Source organism: Saccopteryx leptura, chromosome 2, assembly GCF_036850995.1.
Source record: "Saccopteryx leptura isolate mSacLep1 chromosome 2, mSacLep1_pri_phased_curated, whole genome shotgun sequence".
In the NCBI taxonomy this organism is placed as follows: domain Eukaryota; kingdom Metazoa; phylum Chordata; class Mammalia; order Chiroptera; family Emballonuridae; genus Saccopteryx; species Saccopteryx leptura.
Genome location: NC_089504.1, coordinates 337,991,617 through 338,015,474, shown reverse-complemented (window position 1 = coordinate 338,015,474; position 23,858 = coordinate 337,991,617). Strand labels below are relative to the sequence as shown.

Below are 23,858 nucleotides of genomic sequence, written 5' to 3'. Positions count from 1 at the left end.
AGAGCTGGTTTTAAGATTTTTCAGAGATAGAATTATTGATGATTTTACTGTTAATTATTGGTGATTGTCTGGATATAGGTTGGAGGAGAAAGGGAAGAATTTAGGATGACCAAAAACCAACTTGATTTTGGGTGTCAGTAAATTGTGCTCTTCAGTGACAGGAAATGAAGTAGGAAGGGTGGCTTCAGTGGGTACTTAGGCATTTGGTTTGGGGCATGTTGACTTTGAAGTGCTTACGATGCCAAGAGAGAGTTGGCAATGGTGGGTATGATGCTTAGGAGAGAGATAATACCTGGAGATGTCAATATGACAGTTAATGACATATACATCAAATCTGAATCTATGGAAAGTAGTAAAGTCATCAAGAGATAGTCTACAACATGAGAAGAGAAGGCAGCAGAGGGCAGAGCTCTAGGGGATGCCAACATTTAAAGGCAGTTGAGCAAAAAAGAGCCAGGGAAGGCAATTGAATACCACTCATTCTGCAGATTGAGTGCTGTCCATGGCATAGGATAAAAAGCGTACAGGGTTTCTTAAATCTGTCACTCCCACTGGAAATCATTCTTCTTTTTGGTCCCACTTAGAATGTAGTACTAGTGTTGTCGTTAAACATGCTAATTATATTTTAGTTTTTAATGAACAGTGCTTATTTGCTCTTGACCGTGATAGTGCCTTCGAGAAAACCTCTTATTAGCAGGATTATAGAATGTCTTCCCCTGGAGGCTTTGCATTTGGAAACAAACCCAGAATCAGTTCAGTACAGGTCAGGAGTGTACTCCCGTCATTCTGAGGACTGAGAAATGCTTTTAAGTTTAGAAAATCTTTTGAGGCACAGCATCTGGTGCCTCATGTTTTTTTAAATATACTTCAGAAATATTTTAAATTTAAAAGTTCTTTTTTTTACTCCCCTCCTAAGGGATAAACACTTACTTATGGAATTTTGAGGATTTGAAGGCAATGTGCAGTGTGTCTGTTTTCCTTTTGGTGAGGGAGAAGCTCATGTTAGTTGGCCTAAAAAAATTGGGTTATTCCAAGATGCATTCAGATGAAAGAGTTCTGGTGGTATTCTGTAAGGCTGTAGAAGGACATAGAAGTTGGTTATAGAGAGAGAAACATCTATTTGTTGTTCCACTTATTTATGAATTCATTGGTTGATTCTTGTATTTGGCCTGACTGGGGATCGAACCTACAACCTTGGTGTATTGGGATGATATTCTAACCCATTTAACTGGGTTAGACCCCCCCTTTTCTCTTGAGCATAACATTAGTGTCACTTCTAAAATAGTGTCTACTACCTGACCAGGTGGTGGTGCAGTGGATAGAGCGTCGGACTGGGATGCTGAGGAACCAGATTCGAGACCCTGAGGTCACCGGCTTGAGTGTGGGCTCATCCGGCTTGAGCACGAGCCTACCAGCTTTAGCATGGGGTCACTGAATTGAGCAAGGGGTCACTCGCACTGCTGTAGCTCCCCGGTCAAGGCACATATGAGAAAGCAACCAATGAACAACTAAGGAGCCACAACGAACAATTGATGCTTCTCATCTCTCTCTCTTCCTGTCTGTTTCTATCTGTCCCTCTCTCTGTCTTTATCTGTCCCTGTCAAAAGTAAGTAAATAAATAAAATAGTGTCTATTTTTACTTTTTGGGATTTAAAAAATAATCTTTTTCCATTAATTTGAGAGAGAGGGAGAAGGGAGAGAGAAACATCAATTTGTTCTGCTTAGTTCCATTTAATTGTATCCTCATTGATTGCTTCTCATATGTGCCCTGATTATGGTCAAACCCTCAATGACCAGGGCAGGAATTTTTTTTTTTAATTTTTTTTTTTAATTACAGTTTACATTTAATATTATTTTGTATTAGTTTCAGGTATATTTTATAGTGGTTAAAGAGTCATATACTTTACAAAGTGTTCCCTTGGTATTTCCAGTACCTACCTAGTACCATACAGTTATTACAATATTTTTTACTATACTTTTTATGCTGTACTTTATATTCTCTGTTTCGAAACTATTGATCTGTACTTCTTAATCCCTTCACCTCTTTACTTTTTGGGAATTTGACTGTGGTATCACTTAAGAATTATTTGCAGGAAAACCAGAGACCTACCTTGACATGGGGTATGTAGATTACTTACAGTATGACCATTTTTCACTGTACTAGATTTCTTATTTCTGATCGTAGGTGAACTTGCCATTCTTGGCGGTGTGGGAGAACAGAGTGAGAAACTGTGGAGCTTTACCAAAAAGGCCTCGCACATTCAGTTGGACAGGTAAATGAGTTAGTGCCTTTCGGGCTTACTTTTAAGAATTTAAATTATCCGCCTTTTTTCACTTTCTGTTCAAGACTCTGATGAAGGGCGATAGATAATATGTTTTTCAAGATTTCACAGCTTGACCAGGCGGTGGCTCAGTGGATAGAGCGTTGGACTGGGATGCCGAGGACCCAGGTTCGAGACCCCAAGGTCGCCAGCTTGAGCGCGGGTTCATCTGGTATGAGCAAAAGCTCACCAGCTTGGAACCAAGGTCGCTGACTTGAGCAAGGGGTTACTCGGACTGCTGTAGCCCCACAGTCAAGGCACATATGAGAAAGCAATCAATGAACCACTAAGGTGTCACAATGAAAAACTGATGATTGATGCTTCTCATCTCTCTCCGTTCCTGTCTGTCTGTCCCTATCTATCCCTTCTTTGACTCTGTCTCTTTAAAAAAAAAAAAAAATTTACAGCTTATTTCCAGTATTACTAATATGAAATATTTGTGATTGTAATCTTTGGCACAGTATTACTACAGGGTTTCTTCAATTCTAATGTGTAAGAGAATTGTTAATTTTTAAAAAATTGAACATATCACTGAAACTGGTCATATATCAGTAAATCCGATCTTTTGTTATCAACTTGACAACTGTGATGCTACCAACTTCTTTTTTATCTTCTATGCTTATATTTATTTGGGAAGAGAATCTTGATGTAACATCTTGCAAAGCCCCCGCTGCCATTAGCATTATTTACTGGGAACTTCTGCATCCTTATAATATGTGGCTGATCTAAAATATTCCTTGTGGCCTGACCAGGCGGTGGCCCAGTGGATAGAGCGTTGGACTGGGCCATGGAGGACCCAGGTTTGAGACCCCAAGGTTGCCAGTTTGAGCACAGGCTCATCTGGTTTGAGCAAGGCTCACCAGCTTGGACCCAAGGTCGCTTGCTCCAGCAAGGGATCACTCGGTCTACTGTAGCCCCCCAGTCAAGGCACATATGAGAAAGCAATCAATGAACAACTACGGAGCCGCAACAAAGAATTGATGCTTCTCATCTCACTCCCTTCCTGTCTGTCTGTCCCTGTCTGTCCCTCTCTCTGACTCTGTCTCTGTCACACACACACACACAAAAATATATTCCTTGTATTTTTTTTTGTTGTTCTATTTTTCTGAAGTGAGAAGCAGGGAGGCAGAGCGACTCCCGCATGTGCTTGACTGGGATCCACCTGGCATTGCACTAGGGTGCAATCAATGCTCTTCCCATCTGGGGCGTGGCTCTGTTGCAACCGGAGCCATTCTAGCGCCTAAGGCAGAGGCCATAGAGCCATCCTCAGCCAGGGCCAACTTTGCTCCAATGCAGCCCTGGCTGCTGGAGAGGAAGAGAGAGATAGAAAGTAGAGGGGGAAGGGTGGAGAAGCAGATGGGCGCTTCTCCTGTGTGTCCTGGCCGGGAATCAAACCTGGGACTTCCACATACCAGGCCAGTGCTCTACTGCTGAGCCAACTGGCCAGTGCATTTTCCTTGTATTTTTAACTCGCAGTCAGAAGGCTCAGAACCCCATTTGCTTTGTTTCCTCAGCTTACCAGAAGTGCCTTTACTGGTTGATGTGCCTTGTTTATCTGCACAGTTAGATGACTCAATTCTTAACATAGTGAAAGACCATATTTTTAAGCATGGAACAGTAGCATCTCGCCCACCAGTACAGATAGAAGAACTGATAGAGAAACCTGGAGGCATCATCGTGCGATGGTGTAAGGTATGTAATTCAGAATCGTAGAAGTGGCTTTAACATTATGGACTTAAGATTTGGGCGCCTTTAATTTTTTTTTAAATATTTTCTTCATAAATAAAAATCCCTTTTGCTTTACAATTAAAGTCACAGGGATTAAAAAAAAGTCACAGGGAACATGAACTGAGGTAGCTCATCCAGTTTGAGAGAAACAGTTTTGAAGGTACTTTTTTAAATCCCTGTATCACAACGTGGTTTTCCAAACTTAATCTTCGTGAGTTGAGGATTGTTTCCATTTCTCTTCATTAGAGCGTTAAATCATGATAATGAATATTGGTGTCTGATATGTTTGTTCAATACTCAGCGAGTATCTCTGAAATAAAATGTCTAAAGAATGGTTTCTTTGCATTCTCAGCATTGTTGATAATTCTGTTTTAAATCAGTTATGTAGATGAACTATCATATTTTCAACAGAAACCATGTCCGCATGAGTCATAGTGTTTTGGTTCTTTGACAAATACATCATCAGAGATGCGTGCTCAGCTTCTAGAAACTATCTTCTTAAATAGAATTTTTTAAAATGACACCTGGTATAGAAGAAGTAGAAATGCTTTTTGTTGGTTCAAAACAAGGGCTCTTTCTCTATTTTGTTTCTTTGTGTATCAGTGGGCCCACAGTTTCCAAGTTTATTTGTTTTGTTTTACTGTAAGCATTGTTGTAAGATTTTTTTCTAAAGCATATGCTTACCCATAAATTATATTAGGTCTATACTAGGTAATACTAAACTCTTTCCAAAGTGATTATACCAGTTGTAGTTCTGAGTTCCTGTTAATCTGCATACTGACCAACACTTGGTATTGTCAGACTTATATTTTTGCCAATAGGCTTCTCATTGTAGTTTTGGATTGCATTTTCCATATTAAAAATTTGGTTGAATATTTTATTTTATTTTTTATTTATTTATTTATTTATTTATTTTTGTATTTTTCTGAAGCTGGAAACGGGGAGAGACAGTCAGACAGACTCCCGCATGTGCCCGACCGGGATCCACCCGGCACGCCCACCAGGGGGCGATGCTCTGCCCCTCCGGGGCGTCGCTCTGCCGCGACCAGAGCCACTCTAGCGCCTGGGGCAGAGGCCAAGGAGCTATCCCCAGCGCCCGGGCCATCTTTGCTCCAATGGAGCCTTGGCTGCGGGAGGGGAAGAGAGAGACAGAGAGGAAGGAGGGGGGGATGGAGAAGCAAATGGGCGCTTCTCCTATGTGCCCTGGCCGGGAATCCAACCCGGGTCCCCCGCATGCCAGGCCGACGCTCTACCACCGAGCCAACCGGCCAGGGCCTTGGTTGAATATTTTAATATATTTTTTGGTTCTTACATTCTTTAGAATGCTTATTCATGTCTTACCCACTTTTCTATTGGGTGTTTTGTGTTCTATTTATTTTTAGGAGTTGTTTTTTTTTTTCTGGATATTAATTCTCTCTTGGTTATTTGAGTGATGTAGTTGTGGGATTCTTTCCTTGAATTTTGAATGTTTTATCTTTGGCATTATTTTGTAGAAAACATGCCGTTTCATCAAAGAAAGCAGAAATTTTCATATCAGATTGGAGAGTCTAAAACGTGGTTCAGTAAAGAGAAGGGGAGATAATAATGGAATATCTCCTGTGACTTTCCTGAGAAGACCCTATATTGAGCATATTCAGCACATGGGCTTGTGTGCTTGGCCCAAAATGCCCCCCTTCAAAGTTCTTACACAGTGATGCTGATAGAAGTTATTCTCTGCTTCTTACCTAACATAAAGCCTTTCTCCTTAGGTGGATGACGATTTTACAGCTCAAGATTACAGACTTCAGTTCCGTAAATGTACTTCAAATCATTTTGAGGATGTATATGTAGGCGCTGAAACTGAATTTATAGTGTTACATATAGATCCCAATGTTGATTATCAGTTCCGAGTCTGCGCCCGAGGAGATGGCCGGCAGGAGTGGAGTCCTTGGAGCGTCCCCCAGATAGGTCATTCCACATTGGTGCCTCACGGTATGTTGTTGCCTTCTCGCTTGACGCTTAACTGTGTATAAGAACTTTTGCATAGCCTGACCTGTGGTGGCGCAGTGGATCAAGCTTCGACCTGGAACGCTGAGGTCGCCGGTTCAAAACCCTGGGCTTGCCCAGTCAAGGAACATATGGGAGTTGATGCTTCCTGCTCCTCCCCCCTTCTCTCTCTCTCCCCTCTAAAATGAATAAATAAAAAAATAAATTAATTAATTAAAAAAAAAAAGAACTCTTGCATTATGTGCTAAAGGCAGTATCCTGACAGCCCCTTTTTCTAAGGGTAAACCCTGAATTGATGAGAACAACATGGGACATGTCTTGCTGCTCAAATTACTTTATGTAAATTAAAAAAAATTTTTAAACATTCTTATCTTCAGAGTCCAAAATATTGCCACACAGGTTTAGTAGCATGCCCTAAAACCACATGTTTTAAATATTGTATCTGAAGACTACAAGAGGTTTTTTCTCAAAAGTCGTATGATTTGAAATTGATCTCTTATGTATCACTAGTTTAACAGACTCATTTGTTAATTAGTTCTTAATCAGGTTGAAATAAGCTCAAACATGGTTTTATTAGATAGGCAATAGATAACACTTCCCTTGATCTTCCATGCCAAAATTATATAAGAATAGACTAAAAGCTTTTCTGTGATTTGTAGGATTAACCATTGGAAAAATCTTTTCTTTTATTGATCTTACTCATGACCCCTAAGATAGTTCTACTTCCAAATTTTACTTAATATGTCTGTACTGAAGATAGTCCTGAAAAGATTCTAATAATTTTCAATGTCTTTGCTTTTTAAAAAGAGTGGACAGCTGGCTTTGAGGGGTACAGTCTGAGCAGTCGAAGAAATATAGCGCTTCGGAATGATTCGGAATCCTCAGGTGTCCTCTACTCCAGTGCTCCGACCTACTTCTGTGGGCAGACGTTAACATTCAGGCAAGTAGACATTCAAGTATCTGTCATGGCATAGGCAGTATAAAGAAGTATATAGGGCAGCCCTGGCCGGTTGGCTCAGTGGTAGAGTGTCGGCCTGGCGTGCGGAGGACCTGGGTTCGATTCCCGGCCAGGGCACATAGGAGAAGCGCCCATTTGCTTCTCCACCCCCCCCCTTCCTCTCTGTCTCTCTCTTCCCCTCCCGCAGCCAAGGCTCCATTGGAGCAAAGATGGCCCGAGCGCTGGGGATGGCTCCTTGGCCTCTGCCCCAGGCGCTAAAGTGGCTCTGGTCGCAGCACAGCGACGCCCCGGAGGGGCAGAGCATCGCTCCCTGGTGGGCAGAGCGTAGCCCCTGGTGGGCGTGCCGGGTGGATCCCGGTCGGGCGCATGCGGGAGTCTGTCTGACTGTCTCTCCCCGTTTCCAGCTTCAGAAAAAAAAATAATAATAAAATAAAATAAAAAAAAGAAAAATACAGAAAAAAAAAAAAGAAGTATATAGAGCAATATTTAAGCTTTGGATTCAAAATCGTCCTGAGGTTATTCCATCATTATAGGCAGTGGCACTTTGGAGAAATTTCTTTATTTTTCTTTGCTTCAGTTTTCTCATGTATTCAAAGGGGTTATTATGAAGATTAACTGAGATAAAGTGTATAAAATGCCTTGCTTATATTCGATAGGTAGCATGTACTCATTAAGTTTAGGTCTCTTTTCTCTTCGGTAAGCGGAATACTTCTCAAAGGTCAACCTTAAAAATTCAGAGGCCCAGAGTTTTATTCCCTTTGTGAATTAATAAAAGCAGGTTTCTATGAGAGACAATCTAACAGTGTAAACATACCATATATATATGTCTCTGTAAAATAAAACTGATAACAAGTCCATATTACCACCAACTAATTTTCTATTTCTTTGTCCATTTCTTCCTGTATTAGAAAAATTTTCTTTTTTGTGTTTTCATGTTATCTGAGATGTACTCTCTATGGTTATATTTCATTTTTCTTTTTTCTTTTTGACAGAGACAGAGAGAAGGACAGATAGGGACAAACAAATAGAAAGGGAAAGAGATGAGAAGCATCAATTTGTCTTTGTGGCTCCTTAGTCTCCTTAGTTGTTCATTGATTGCTTTCTCATATGTTCCTTGACTGGGGGGCTACAGCAGAGCGAGTGACCCCTTGCTCAAGCCAATGAGCTTGGGCTTCAAGTCAGTGATCTTTGGGCTCAAGCCAGCGACCATGGGGTCATGGCTATGATCCCACACTCAAGCCAGTGACCCCGTGCTCAAGCTGGTAAGCCTGTGTTCAAGCTGGTGACCCCGGGTTTCGAACCTGGGTCCTCTGCGTCCCAGTCCGATGCTGTATGAACTGTCCCACCATTTGGTCAGGCTCTGTGGTCATATTTCTGAATAGCTCTTCCTAGAAACCAAAGCCCAGTTTTTATTTATTTATTTAAAGACTTTTTTATTGTATTTAGAGTGGAGAGAGAGAGAAATGATTAGGGTAGCAGGAAACATCAACTCATAGAAGTAGTTGCTTCCCATATGGGCCTTTAATGAGCAAGTCTCAGGTTTCGAACTGGCAACCTCAGTGTTCCAAGTTGACACTCTATTCACTGCGCTACTACAGGTCAGGCCTAGTTTTGATTTAGAGAAGTGAAGTTTGTCTGATGTTCACCATACTTACAGTGCAGCAAACTGTCTTCTAAACTTTCATCTTGAGGTCATGAGATTTTATTGTGAAAGCTTGTCTCGAGTTCCTCTTGTTCTCAGTCCCTTGTCGTGTAACGCACGGAGGGTGTCTGCAAGTGTTCTCTGAGCCACTGTTGCCGTGTTCTTCACCAGCCAGCTCATCTGGACAGTCAGCGGTTATCACAATGCTTTCTCTCTCTCTCTCTCTTTTTTTTTTTCCTTTACAGAGACAGAGAGTCAGAGAGAGGGATAGACAGGGACAGACAGACAGGAATGGAGAGATGAGAAGCATCAATCATTAGATTTTCGTTGCGCATTGCGACACCTTAGTTTTTCATTGATTGCTTTCTCATATGTGCCTTGACCGCGGGCCTTCAGCAGACCGAGTAACCCCTTGCTTGAGCCAGCGACCTTGGGTCCAAGCTGGTGAGCTTTTGCTCAAACCAGATGAGCCCGCACTCAAGCTGGCGACCTCGGGGTCTCGAACCTGGGTCTTCCATATCCTAGTCCAACGCTCTATCCACTGTACCACCGCCTGGTCAGGCGCTTTCTCTCATTTTTGATACTGTCTCTCACCCCTTATATTATGATGAAAGAATGACTTGATAACCGGAAAAATACCAACAAAGAGAAAAATAAGGAGTCTTTTGCCTAAAGTCTATTTAATTATTCCCCAAGTAATCATGAGTTTTCTATACTAACACACCCCTTCTCTGTTAATGTCCCTTCCTTACAAAGTACTTCCATTAGTAAACCTACAGAGAACAAGGTACTTCTTTCTCTGTAGTGGTAGGGGTTGCTGAGTTGATAGATATAGGCCAGATATCTCAGACCCTAATGCTAATAATCACAGTTAATATTTAAATACCATTTACTACGTGCCAGGTACTGTTCTAAACATTTCATTTGCATTAACTCATTTGATTCGCACAATAACCCAATGAAATAGGTGCAGTTATTCATTTTAGGGATGAGGTTGCTACGGCATAGAGATGTCACTTACCCACTGTCATGTTACTAGTAAATGACAAAGTTAGGGTTTAATTTTTTTTTTTTTTTTTACAGAGACAGAGAGTGAGTCAGAGAGAGGGATAGACAGGGACAGAGAGACAGGAACGGAGAGAGATGAGAAGCATCAATCATTAGTTTTTCATTGCGCGTTGCAACACCTTAGTTGTTCATTGATTGCTTTCTCATATGTCCCTTGACCGTGGGTCTTCAGCAGACTGAGTAACCCCTTGCTGGAGCCAGCGACCTTGGGTTCAAGCTGGTGGGTTTTTCCTCGAACCAGATGAGCCCATGCTCAAGCTGGCGACCTTGGGGTCTCGAACCCAGGTTTTCTGCATCCCAGACTGACGCTCTATCCACTGCGCCACCGCCTGGTCAAGCCAAAGTTAGGGTTTAAATGCAAGGCAGTCTGGCTCCAGAGTCTGTGATCTTAATTACCAGTCTGGGTGGGGAAACGTGATTCTAATTAGTCCTGAAATCTATAGTTTTTCTGCTACTGTAGCCTTAGTTCTTTTCCTTTTTCCTCTTCTATGACATTTATTTCTGGTTGATAGTAACCACGTGGTCTCCTGCTTTTAAATTCTTCCCCTTACTTAGCCATAAGAAATAATGACATAGTGCCATTTACGACAACATGGATGGACTTTGAGAACATTAGACTGAGTGAAATAAGTAAATCAGAAAAAGCTAAGAACTGTATGATTTCACACATAGGTGAGCTATAAAACTGAGATTCATGGACATAGATAAAAGTGAAGTGGTTACCAGGGGGAGAGGAATGTAGGAAAGGGATGGGAGGTAGGGGCTAAAGAGGGACAAATATAAGGTGATGGAAAAAGATTTGACTTTGGGTGACAGGTATACAACATAATCAGCAGTTCAAATGCTATGGAGATAGATGTTCACCTGAAACCCATGTACTCTTATTGATCAGTGTTACCCTGTTAAATTTAATTTTCTAAATAAAATTTTAAAAAATTCTTCCTTTGTAAACACAGGGAAGGTCTGCTAGGTGGCATACTTAGGTTTGTTTCTTCAGTCATTCAATGAAGATTTATTGGTTAAATTTAAATCCACTTACTATCTGTGGACTGTAGGCCTCAGTAAACCATTAGTTCTTCCCTCCACCTGCTAAGATGCCAGGCTGGGCCCCACTTGGCAGGGTAATTAACTGAAACTAGTTAAGTTCAGTATTATTATCTTAGCTGGACCTTTGCATTTCTGTCATTTTTCCCCCCTCTGAATGTGGAATGAAAATGTTTTCTCTCCTTGTTTAAAAGAATTTCAGGCATCAGCAATTAAGTCAGAAGATGTGAGTTGGGAGCATACCAACATTGCATGAGGGTGGGACTAATGGGCCTACTTGAATAAAGAAACTTTATTCAGTTTTTTTCAGGGATTTCAGGGCCTTGTAGTTAGAATGGGCGATTATACTGCTCTGTTGCTCAGTCCAGTCTATTTCCTGCTGAAGTTTCTGGAATGCTTAGAGCTGCTGAAGCCCTAGTTACTGGCTCGCTCTTAGCCGTCTCTGGAGCCCAGTTTCATTTGGTGCCCAGGTCTGCTAGTAACTGCCACCTTCCAGGCCTCTCCCGATTTCCTGTCTGAACATTCCTTCCTTCTCTTTCCTTGCTTCTAAGATTTCCTGACCCTACTATTTTTTTTTCCTGACCCTACTATTTTTAAACCATTATTTTACTTTCTCTTCTCTACTACCCCTTTTCTTTAAAACAGCTTCCTTTCAAACAGCCTTCCTTAATCCTAAAGCCGAGGAGAGTATTGTCTTCCTTTCACAGTTAACAAAACAAAAGCACAGAGAGACTAAATGACTCGCCAATATTCAAATCCTGGCCATCTAGCCTCAAAGCCTGTGTTCTTAACTACTATACTATTCTGCATTTCACTAGTAACATGAGGTAGTAAATCAAGGGGCAGTAGGCTAGCTTTTTTTTTTTTTTTTTTTTTTTTTTTTTATACAGGGACAGAGAGAGTCAGAGAAAGGGATAGATAGGGACAGCCAGGAACAGAGAGAGATGAGAAGCATCAATCATCAGTTTTTTGTTGTGACACCTTAGTTCATTTGATTGCTTTCTCATATGTGCCTTGACCGCGGGCCTTCAGCAGACCGAATAACCCCTTGCTCGAGTCAGCGACCTTGGGTCCAAGCTGATGAGCTTTTGCTCAAACCAGATGAGCCCGCGCTCAAGCTGGCGACCTTGGGGTCTTGAACCTGGGTCCTCCACATCCCAGTCCTACGCTCCATCCACTGCGCCACCGCTTGGTCAGGCTAGCTATTTTTTATTAATAACTTTTTCCTTCAGAGACCATTAAAAAATTAATGTTCCACTTATCTATTGTTGTGTAATAAACCACCCCAAAACTTGAAGGCTTAAAACAATAGTTATTTTTTTTGCTCAGGAAACTACAACTTGCAGAGCGTTGCAAGTTCAATCATGTTTGCTTGTGTGGTGTTAGCTGGGGTAGTTGGACTAGGGGTGGTGGATCAGTTTCCAAGATGGCTCACTGACAGGCTGGCAGATGAAATCTAGTTCTTGATGCCTCTCTATGTAGGCCTCCAGGCACTGCTTGGGCTTCATTACACCATGGTAGCTAGGTTCCAAGAATGTACATTTCAAGAGGTAGAAAGTGGAAACTCAGTTCTTTTTTCTTTTTTTTAATTTTAAGGTTAGAGGAGTGATAGTGAGGCAGACTCCCTCATGCACCCTAATCAGGATTCACCTGGCAATCCCATCTGAAACCGATGCTCGAGTACCAAGCGATTTTTAACTCCTGAGGTTGATGCGCTCAGACCACATAGCTATCCTCAGCACCTGGGGCCACGCTTGAACCAATTTAGCTACTGGCTGTGGGAGGGGAAGAGGGAGAAAAGGGGAAGATGGAGAGGGAGAGAAGCCGATGATCGCTTTTCCTGTGTGCCCTGACTGGGGATTGAACTCAGGGCATCCATATGCTGGGCTGATGCTCTATCCACTGAGCTAGGGCTGACTCCACTTCTTGATGCAAGAAGCGTCAAAGAATTTGGGGGCTTTATCTTAGAAATGCCCTGGTTGATGATTGTTAGAAAGAATATGTGAATTTGATTTAGTACTTGACTTTGGTTAAGCATTAGCATTAACTTTTCTGAATTAAGCTTGAGGAGATTTTTTTCCGTACAAGGCTAGTCTTTGTTATTACAAGGGGTATCTTCAATACTAATTGTTAGTGCCTCTTGTTTTTTAAAGAGGATCCTTTTTTTATTATTTTATTATTTTTTATTTTTCTGAAGTTGGAAACGGGGAAGCAGTCAGACAGACTCCCACATGTGCCCTACCGGGATCCACTCGGCATGCCCCCCAGGGGGCGATACTCTGCCCATCTGAGGCGTTGCTCTGTTGCAACCAGGGTCATTCCAGTGCCTGAGGCAGAGGCCCTGGAGCCATCCTCAGCACCTGGGCCATCTTGGCTCCAATGGAGCCTTGGCTGCAGGAGGGGAAGAGAGAGACAGAGAGGAAGGAGAGGGGGAGGGGTAGAGAAGCAGATGGGCGCTTCTCCTGTGTGCCCTGGCCGGGAATTGAATCCGGGACTCCCGCACTCCAGGCTGATGCTCTACCACTGAGCCAACTGGCCAGGGCCAAAGAGGATCCTTTTTTAAAAATTTGTTTTAGAGAGCGAGATAGGGTAGGAAGAAGAGGAAGGTAGGGAGAGAGGAAAGAAGGGAGAGAGATGAGAAGCATAAACTTGTAGTTACGGCACTTTAGTTGATCTTTAATTCCTTCTCATATATGTCTTGACTGGGGGACTCCAGCCAAGCCAGTGACCTCTTGATCAAGCCAGCGACACTGCACTTAAGCTGGTGAGCCTGCACTCAAGCTAGATGAATCCACACTCAAGCTGGTGACCTTGGGGTTTCAAACCTGGGACCTTATCATCCCAGATTGATGCTCTGTCCACTGCACCCCCACTGGTCAGGCTCCAATTAATGTTCTTTTTTTTTTCTTAAGTAAGAGGAGGGGAGACAGACTCCTGTATGCACCCCGAGTAGGATCCACCCAGCAACCCCTGTCTGGGGTGATGCTCTGCCCATCTGGGGCCAATACTCACAACTGAGCTATTTTTAGCACTTGGGGCAATGCGCTCAGTGCCTAGGGTGATGTGCTCAGATCAGTTGAGGCATGGCTACAGGAGGAGAAGAGACAGAGAAAGGGGAGGGTGAGGGTTGGAGAAGTAGTTGGTCACTTCTCCTGTGTGCTATGACCTGGAATTGAACCCAGGATGTCCATATGCTGGGTCGTTGCTCTATACCACTGAGTCAACTGGCCAGGGCCCCAATTAATATTCTTTATAGAAAGAATAATATTGGATCATATGTTATAATCATTTGTCACATCTCTTTAGTCTCTCTTAATCTGGAACTGTTTCTCCATTTTTTATTTTATTTTATTTTTAATTTTTATTTATTCATTTTAGAAAGGAGGGGGGGGGGAAGAGAGAAGGAGAAAGAGAAGGGGGGGAGGAGCAGGAAGCATCAACTCCCATATGTGCCTTGACCAGGCAAGCCCAGGGTTTCGAACCAGCAACCTCAGCATTTCCAGGTCGACGCTTTATCCACTGTGCCACCACAGGTCAGGACTCTCCTTTTTTTTTTTCTTTTGTATTTTTTTGAAGTGAGAAGCAGGGAGGCAGAGAGACAGACTCCTACATGCGCCCAACCGGGATCCACCTGGCAAGCCTACTAGGGGGCGATGCTCTGCCCATCTGGGGCATTGTTCCCTTGCAGCCAGAGCCATTCTAGCACCTGAGGCGGAGGCCATGGAGCCATCCTCAGTGCCTGGGCCAACTTTGCTCCAATGGAACCTTGGTTGTGGGAGAGGAAGAGAGAGATAGAAAGAAAGGAGAGGGTGAAGGATAGAGAAGCAGATGGGCGCTTCTCTTTGTGTGCCCTGAAAGGGAATCAAACCTGGGACATCCACACACTGGGCTGATACTCGATCACTGAGCCAACCGGCCAGGGCCTCCATTTCTCTTTTAACTTTCATGATCTTGACAGTTTTGAAGAATACAGGCCAATATTCTTCAATTTGTAGTTGTTTGATGTTTCCTAATGATTGGATACAGGTTATGCATCTTTGCCAGGAATATTATAGAAGTAATACTATGTTCTTCTCAGTGCATTGAATTCTTTACAGTATATACCCAGAAGTGAAATTGCCAAATCATGTGGTAGTTCTGTTTTTAATTTTGTGAGGAACCTTCCTACTGTTTTACATAGCAGCTGCACCATTTTAGATTCCCGCCAATACTGCGGTACTTAGTTTGGGATATTTGCATCTTTAGTCATCAGAGTTACTGGCCTGTAGTTTTCTTTTCTTCTATCTTTTTTCTGATTTTGGTTTAGGATAATATGAGCCTCATAAAATAAGTTTATTTATTATTATTTTTTTCATTATTATTATTTTTTTTCTTAAGCTGGAAACGGGGTGAGACAGTCAGACTCCCGCATGCGCCCGACCGGGATCCACCCGGCACGCCCACCAGGGGCGATGCTCTGCCCACCAGGGGGCGATGCTCTGCCCCTCCGGGGCGTCGCTCTGTGGCGACCAGAGCCACTCTAGCGCCTGGGGCAGAGGCCAAGGAGCCATCCCCAGCGCCCGGGTCATCTTTGCTCCAATGGAGCCTTGGCTGTGGGAGGGGAAGAGAGAGACAGAGAGGAAGGAGGGGGGAGGTGGAGGAGCAAATGGGCGCTTTTCCTATGTGCCCTGGCCGGGAATCGAACCCGGGTCCCCCGCACACCAGGCAGACACTCTACCGCTGAGCCAACCGGCCAGGGCAATAAGTTTATTTTTTAAAGACTTTATTTATTAATTTTCGAGAGAGGAGATAGAATGGGGGGCATGGCGGGAAGCATCAACTCAGTAGTGCTTTTCATCTGTACCTTTGACCCAGGCAAGCCTGGGGTTTCAAACTGGTGACCTCAGCATTCCAGGTCAAAGGTTTATACACTGTGCCACCAAAGGTCAGGACATAGAATAAGTTTTGAAGAAGTCCCTCATCAATTTTTTGGAAGAGCTTGAGAAGGATTGTCATTAATTATTCTTTAAGTGGTAGAAGTCACCAGAGAAGCCAGTTGGTCCTGGGCTGTGTGTGTGTGTATATGTGTGTGTTGTTGGGGTGTTTCTGAGTACTGTTTAATCTAATCTCTAGTTATAGGTCTTCAGGTTTTCTCATTTTTCACAATTGGTCTTGGTAGGTTATGTTTGTGGGAATTTATCCATTTTTTCTAGAATACTCAATTTTTGTGTATATTGTTCATACGATTCTCTTATAATTCTTTTAATTTCTTTGACATTAGTTATAATGACTCCTCTTCAATTCTAATTTTATTTGCATTTCTCTTTTTCTTAATCTAAAAGTTTGTCAATTTTGTTAATTTCAAAAACCCAGCTATTAGTTTTGTTGATTATTTTTCATTCTCTGTTTAGTTTTCTACTCTTTTTTTTTTTTTTTTTTTGTATTTTTCTGAAGTTGGAAACTGGGAGGCAGTCAGACAGACTCCCGCATGTGCCCAACCGGGATCCAACCGGCATGCCCACCAGGGGGTGATGCTCTGCCCATCTGGGGCGTCGCTCTGATGCGACCAGAGCCATTCCAGCACCTGAGGCAGAGGCTACGGAGCCATCCTCAGCACCCGGGTCAACTTTGCTCCAATGAAGCCTTGGCTGCAGGAGGGGAAGAGAGAGACAAAGAGGAAGAAGAGGGGGAGGGGTGGAGAAGCAGATGGGCGCTTCTCCTGTGTGTCCTGGCTGGGAATCAAACCCGGGACTCCTGCACGCCAGGCTGACGCTCTACCACTGAGCCAACCGGCCAGGGCCTGTTCTACGCTTAATTATTTCCTTTCTTCTGCTAACTTCTGGCTTAGTTTTTTTTTTATTCTTTGAGGTATAAAGTTAAGGACTGATTTTTAGATCACTTTTAATGTACTGTATGCGTTTATCTCTGTAAACTTACCGCTTTGATGCTTCTACTGCATCCCGTATGTTCTGCGATATATTTGTGTTTTTGTCTCAAGATATTTTCTCAGTTTTTGTCTTTGTTATACTCTCATTTTGTTCATGCCTCATTTTCTAGAGCAAATAGAGAATCTTTATGATGGTTATTTTGAGTTGTCAGATAATTCATACACCTTTGTTTCATTAGGGTAATTTTCTGGAGATCTGTTTTATTATTTGTACCATGTTTCCCTATTTCTTCATATGTCTTGTAATTTTGTGTTGGGATCTGCATATATGAAAACAGCTACCTTTCCCAGCCTTTATGGCCTGGCTTTGTACAGGAGAAGACCCTCAAAAATGAGCCCAGCTAGAGATTCTGAGGCGTCTCTAAAATCTTTTGATAGGGAATGTGATTTCTCTGGGCTTTTGTATGCAATTTCTCAATTGGAGGCCCTTGCTTGCTCCCTCTGGTGCCTGTTCCTGGCACTGCAAGTTTTCTGGTGCTCCAGTGGCAAGCTGCCCTGTTTGCTGTTATACTGAGTTGCCATCAGCTATCCAGAGCTTGTGGGCTCCTTATCAGTGCCCACATCGGGGGAGACATCCCATTCCTTTCAGCCGCTCTATGAGAAGCTGACACACCGGAAACACTTTCTATTCTTCTCCCTCTCTCCCAAGGGAGAACAGCCTTGAGTTATGTGCCTTCTCCCAATCATGCCAAGTTGCATGGGCTACAGGATGCCACCTTCCTTCCCTTTTCTTTGATCTCAGCAGCATGCAGACATCCATACCATGGCAGTTCCGATAGTGCTGCAGTGCTGTGGGCCACCCTCCGCAGAGTTGGAATGCTGGATGCAGCCTTCACTCCTCTCTCTCCCTCCTAAAGGAAAGGGCAGACACCGAGCTGTTCCTGCCTGGCACCGAGCTGTGGTAGCTTCGAGAGGGGCTGACATGGGGAAAGTAAAATTGTTCCTCCTGCCCATTGCAGTGCAGCTGTTTTCAGAGCTTCGTGCTCCCTTGGGGTATTACAACTTAATCTGGAACCCTCATAAAGATCTTTTAGTCTGCACATCATTGTTCAACAGTTCTGTGATAGAAGGAGGGCAGTTGCTTACTCTTCTGCCATAGTGCTGGGGTCTCTCTCCTCCCCACACTTCATCGGACTGCTGGCTACAGAAGAAAGGACTTCAGAAACCCACTCACACAGTGATGATGGTCCTGTATGTTTGTCATGTTACTGTGAAAGACATTGGAAGCCACACTGAGTATAAATGATCGCATCTTTCCTTGCTAAAGCTACATTTGGTTCCTTACTAAGTTTTCTTTTTCTGTCCTTGTAAAGCCTGGCTTTTTGGAATGGAGGGAAAGATGAGCCTGGTAATAAGAATATAGGTTGACCTTTATGTTTAGGTTTCTTATGTGTATAGTGCATGATGATGCATTATTTGAGACTAAGCCACAAAAAGAAATGCTTAAACTTTCCACATATGAAGTTCTCCAAGCAAAATACAGTGTGTCTGTAAAGTTCGTAAATGAAATCTGTACCAAATAAAGGAAAACTCCCAGTTTCATACCTATTCAGTGCAGTTTGATGTGGGTTCACACACAGATTTTTTAGGGCTCCTTAGGTAGCTATCCCGTATAGCCTCTACAGACTCGTCACTGACTGATGGCCTACCATAACGGGGCTTCTCCACCAAACTGCTGGTTTCCTTCAACTGCTTATCCCACCGAGTAATGTTATTCCTATGTGGTGGCGCTTCGTTATAAACGCGCCGATATTCACGTTGCACCTTGGTCACAGATTTGAATTTAGCAAGCCACAGAACACATTGAACTTTCCTCTGTACCGTCCACATCTCGACTGGCATGGCCGTGGGCTGCTCCGCTGTATACATATTGTTACAGCATCACCTGCGCATGCAAACATGCTGCCACATCATCCTACAGAAACTGGGAGGGTTTTCCTTTTATTTGGTGCAGATTTCACATTTCTATCGTCTTTTGTTGCTTTCCTGTGACCGGTCAAAAGTGCACCATGACTTTACGGACACACTGTATGTTTATAACCACATTATTCTTTTTAAAAGACTGTAATGTTTTATTTTGTTTTTGTGACAGAGACAGAAAGACAGAAAGAGAGACAGGCAGGAAGGGAAAGAGATGAGAAGCATCAATTCTTCGTTGCGGCACCTTAGTTGTTCATTGATTGCTTTCTCACATGTGCCTTGACCTGGGGTCTGCAGCATAGTGAGTGACCTCTTGCTCAAGCCAGCGATCTTGGGCTCAAGCCAGTGACATTGGGCTTCAAGCCAGTGACCTTTGGGCTTAAGCCATTGACCATGGGGTCATGTCTATGATCCCATGCTCAAGCTAGCAACCCTGCGCTCAAGCTGGATGAACCCGCACTCAAGCCGGCGACCTCGGGGTTTCCAGCCTGGGTCCTCCGTGTCCTAGTCTGACGCTATATCCACTGCACCACCACCTGGTCAGGCGAGACTATACTATCTTTTAAAAATGCTTTTAAATCTAGATAAACAGTAAAACCTTTGCTAGACTCTCATAATGATGACAGTAATGGTCACATTTATTATAATGGCAGGTACAACAAAGTTTTCTACATGTCCAGAGCCAGAACATAAAATAGAAATGTGTCATCGTAGCTATAAGCCATTAACATAGACTTTACAGTCAGAATGCCTGAGGGAGGATCCTAGTTCTGCCACTCACCAGAGATTAAGGTAAAGTTAGTTAGCCTTTTTGTTCATCTTTTTTTTTTTCTTTTGTGTCTCAGTTTCCTCATGTATAAACTGGGCATGATAATAATAGCACCTACCTCATGGTTTTTTTTGTTTTTTGGTTTTTTTTTTGTATTTTTCTGAAGCTGGAAACGGGGAGAGACAGTCAGACAGACTTTCGCATGCGCCCGACCGGGATCCACCCAGCACGCCCACCAGGGGGGACACTCTGCCCACCAGGGGGTGATGCTCTGCCCCTCTGGGGCGTCACTCTGTTGCGACTAGAGCCACTCTAGCGCCTGGGGCAGAGGCCAAGGAGCCATCCCCAGCGCTCAGGCCATCTTTGCTCCAGTGGAGCCTTGGCTACGGGAGGGGAAGAGAGAGACAGGGAGGAAGGAGAGGGGGAGGGGTGGAGAAGCAGATGGGCACCTCTCCTGTGTGCCCTGGTCGAGAATCGAACCCAGGACTTCTGCACACCAGGCTGACGCTCTACCACTGAGCCAACCGGCCAGGGCCATGGGTTGTTTTGTAGATTGAATGAGGTGATTTATAAATACAGAATTTTTAGAACAGTGCCTGGAATTTAGGAAATACTAGATAATTGTTAGCTATTATTAAGAGCAGTTGTGATGAGATTATTCTTTTTAAACTTAAGAACTGTTATATGTCACGTTTTAAAAAAAAGATTGAGATTGACCTGTGGTGGTGCAGTGGATGAAGTGTTGATCTAGAATGCTGAGCTCACTGGTTCGATACCCCGGCTTGCTGGGTCAAGGCACATACAAGAAGCAACTACTACGAGTTTGTGCTTCCTGCCCCTCCCCCCTTTTCTCTCTCATTCTTCCTCCTCTCTTTAAAATCAATCAAATCTTTTAAAAAAATGAAAAGATTGAATGATCTTTCTACCTCTGTTACAGAGTGGAAACTGTGGGACAGCCAGACAGAAGAGATAGTATTGGAGTGTGTGCAGAGAAACAGAACGGACATGACTCTCTGCAGCGGGACCAGGCAGTGTGTATCAGCACTAACGGTAAGAGATAAATAACTGTCATTCTCTGAAATACTAAATGAATTACTATAATTAGATATAAATCTATCCCAGTAGCACACAATTGCAGCAGGAGATGAGAAGATATAGATCTGAATGACTTATCTATATGGCTGCTGTGTACCAGGCATTGTTCTATACCCTTAATAAATAATAAATTATTTAATTTTTTAGATAACTTATTGAAGTGGGGAGCAATATTATATCTGTTTTGTAGATGATGAAAAGTGAGCCATAGGGAGAGAGGTTAAGTAACTGGAGGTGGGTGGGTTGAGACTTGCTTTAGGGAGTCTCCCTCTAAATTCTTTGTGCATAGGTCATCTAAATTTTTTTTTATTAAAGTGAGAGGCAGGGAGGCAGAGAGAGAGACTCCTGCATGCGCCCCAACCAGGATCCACCTGGCAAGCCCCCTACCAGGTGATACTCTGCCCATCTGGGGCTGCTGGCCCATTGCTCGCCAACAGAGCTATTTTAGCACGTGAGATGAGGCTGTGGCGCTGTCCTCAGCACCCAGGGCCAACTTGCTCGAACCATTTGAGCCATGGCTGCGGGAGACGAAGGGGAGGAGGAGGAAGGGAGAAGCAGATGGTTGTCTTGCCTGTTTTCCCTGATGAGGAATCGAACGTGGGACTTCCACACACTGGGCCTATGCTCTGCTGCTGCGCCAGCCAGCCAGGGCCAGACATCTAAATTCAACACAGATTAGGGAACTAGGAAGAGAGTTTACTTAATTTGTTATATAGTTCTAGAGTTGTTTGGTCCCTTATTTCACTGTAATCACACTTTCAGAAGTCTACCAAGACATGATAATATGTTGTAATGTGGGTCAAGCAGTAGGTAGAACAAGATTCTTGTTTATTCTGTGTGAAACTATCTTGCTTTTCCAGAGGATATCATTTTATAATGGAGTTGTTTCTTTTGGTACCATCCATATGGGAAATTCAGTCTCTGTTCTAAAAGAGTAAAACACTGGACCAGAGCTCTAAAATGTTATAAAAGCTTTTACTTTCTGCCATGAGGATGAAGGTTAATTAAATGCATTATCTTTGACCAGTTGGCATTTCAAAATGTTTCTTTATTTGAATTAGGAAATTAGCTGTGTTATCAATAATCTAAAATCTATTTTAGTTCTTAGTTTTTGCTCACATGTAAATGACTTTTTACCTTAACATTTTAGGTGCAGTTTTTGTAAATGGAAAAGAAATGACTAATCAGTTGCCCGCCGTTACTTCTGGGTCCACTGTCACATTTGACATTGAAGCTGTGACTCTAGGATCCACCAATAATAACGAAGGCGGAAACTTCAAGCTTCGAGTAACTATTAGCTCAAATAACAGAGAAGTGGTTTTTGATTGGTTACTTGATCAATCTTGTGGTTCTCTTTACTTTGGATGTTCATTTTTCTATCCTGGATGGAAAGTGTTGGTGTTCTAGATTTTTGGGTGATTAGCTTTGCTTTGCAGGGTTTTAATGTAGCTGCCCTCAGCCCAATTTAGTTGTAATTGATTAAAACAAACTGTTAGATTCATCTCTCAGGCCATTGGAAATGGAACTTACTTACTGGATTTATTTTAGTAATAAGAGGTTTGACTCTTGTGGACAAAACCTAAAGCAGTCATTTTTGTTTTTAGCATAGTGTTAATTAAAACACATCACAATAAAAATCAGATTGACTTTTAAAATATGAGGAGATTCAGAAGGCTCTACTATATATACCCTTTCACAGTACTTAAAGTTGGTTATTAAAACAGAAAAACTTAATGTAACATTATTTTATTGAATCTCCATCTTTTAAAGACCCAAGGCTTTGTAAAACTTGAGATAAAACAGCAGGAATGGGCCAGGTAGGAGGCCAAGTCCTGTCACGTTGGTTCTCTGGTGTGCTCTCCACATACGTGTCGAATGTGCTGCCCATATTCAGGTATTTGTAAGCAGTATTGAATTTTAACTCATGTTAAGTATTCTTAAAGTCCGAAGGTATGAAAAGTTTTACATTTTTTGCAATTACTGAGCAAATATTTTTAATAGGCAAAGTATTTTCTTTTGTTCTTAAAATTTGATTCTTAATACGCTAGAGGATTTTTTACAGGGTAAAACTACTTGTGGAAGTAGTATGCACGGCAGTGTTAACATACGTTTCACATGTATGTAATATGTATATGTGCATATCCAGCCACAGTGATATGCATATTACTATTTTTAACGTATAAGCTGTAGTCCAGTTTAAAGTCAGTTTTATAATGGTCTTTTAGTGGACCAAACAAATATAGGGTAAATACTTGACCTATTTTTGAAAACTTAAATTTGTGTACAATATTTATTTGAAGGACTTACTTAGTATGTAAAAATGGTTATTTTAATTTGCTATATACCAGCCTACAGATTTCTTTCTAATGTGATTTTTTTTTTTTTCATTTTTAACAGTAGAAAATTAGAAAAGCAAGTTTGATATTTTTGTAAGATAATTTATTTGGGGATTCAAATTCCCTGTTAGACAATCATGACCTTTCTTTTCCCTTGCCTTTTTATATATAAGTAAGTCGTCTTTCACTGAAGAAGATGTGCTAGAATGTAGATGCCTCGTCCAGCTCTCTGAAACAAAATAAAAAACTAAATGTTAAATGTGTGTATTTTTTTCTTTGATGAGACTTGATGAATCTGATTTTAATCTTTACCTTTTTTTTTGACAGAGAGAGAGAGAGAAAGGGACAGACAGGAACAAAGAGAGATGAGAAGCATCAATTTTTTGTTGCAGCATCTTAGTTTTCCATTGATTGCTTGTTCATTGATTGATTTCTTATATGTTCCTTGACTGGGGGCCTACAGCAGAGCAAGTGACCCTTTACTCAAGCCAGCGACCTTGGGCTCAAGCCAGCGACCTTGGGCTTCAAGCCAGTGTCCTTTGGGCTCCAGCCAGCGACTTGGAGTGTCATGTCTGTGATCCCACTCTCAAGCCAGCGAGCCTGCGCTCAAGCTGGTGAGCCTACACTCAAGCCGCTATCTTGGGGTCTCAAACCTGGGTCCTCCGTGTCCCAGTCTGACACTCTGTGCCACCGCCTGTTCAGGCTAATCTTTACTTTTTAAGTAGAGGGAGGAAAGGATTTCTTGTGGCTCCAGTGATTTTAATTCAGGTATTATTATAACTTGTAAAGAGTTACTTAGACTTATGTTCTGTGTTTAAGTTTATAAACTTTCCCTGATAGCATAGTGCCTGACACATAACACATGCAAAATAAATGTTTGATTGAATGAATGTAGACAAATTGTTTTCTCCAGAGTGTCATCTCCTTGCCTTCATTCAGCAAATTTTTTTTAGCAAGCAAGAGAGAAAGACAGAGGGACAGGCAGGGACAGACAGACAGGAAGGGAGAGAGATGAGAAGCATCAACTTGTTGTGGCACCTTAGTTGTTCACTGATTGCTTTCTCA

At 42.5% G+C, this 23,858-nt stretch overlaps 1 protein-coding gene across 1 annotated transcript in view; it reads left to right on the top strand.

Moving 5' to 3' along the window:
- The window catches only part of CRLF3 (cytokine receptor like factor 3), a 44,143-nt gene extending 21,091 nt beyond the window's left edge, over positions 1–23,052 (top strand). The window contains exons 3-8 of the mRNA XM_066363779.1: positions 2,186–2,273; positions 3,836–4,013; positions 5,798–6,020; positions 6,843–6,975; positions 20,300–20,412; positions 21,608–23,052. Coding sequence (XP_066219876.1) covers positions 2,186–2,273; positions 3,836–4,013; positions 5,798–6,020; positions 6,843–6,975; positions 20,300–20,412; positions 21,608–21,864 — 992 coding nt within the window. The 3' untranslated portion in view covers positions 21,865–23,052. The remainder of the gene's footprint in view (positions 1–2,185; positions 2,274–3,835; positions 4,014–5,797; positions 6,021–6,842; positions 6,976–20,299; positions 20,413–21,607) is intronic.
- The last annotated feature ends 806 nt before the right edge of the window (positions 23,053–23,858 follow it).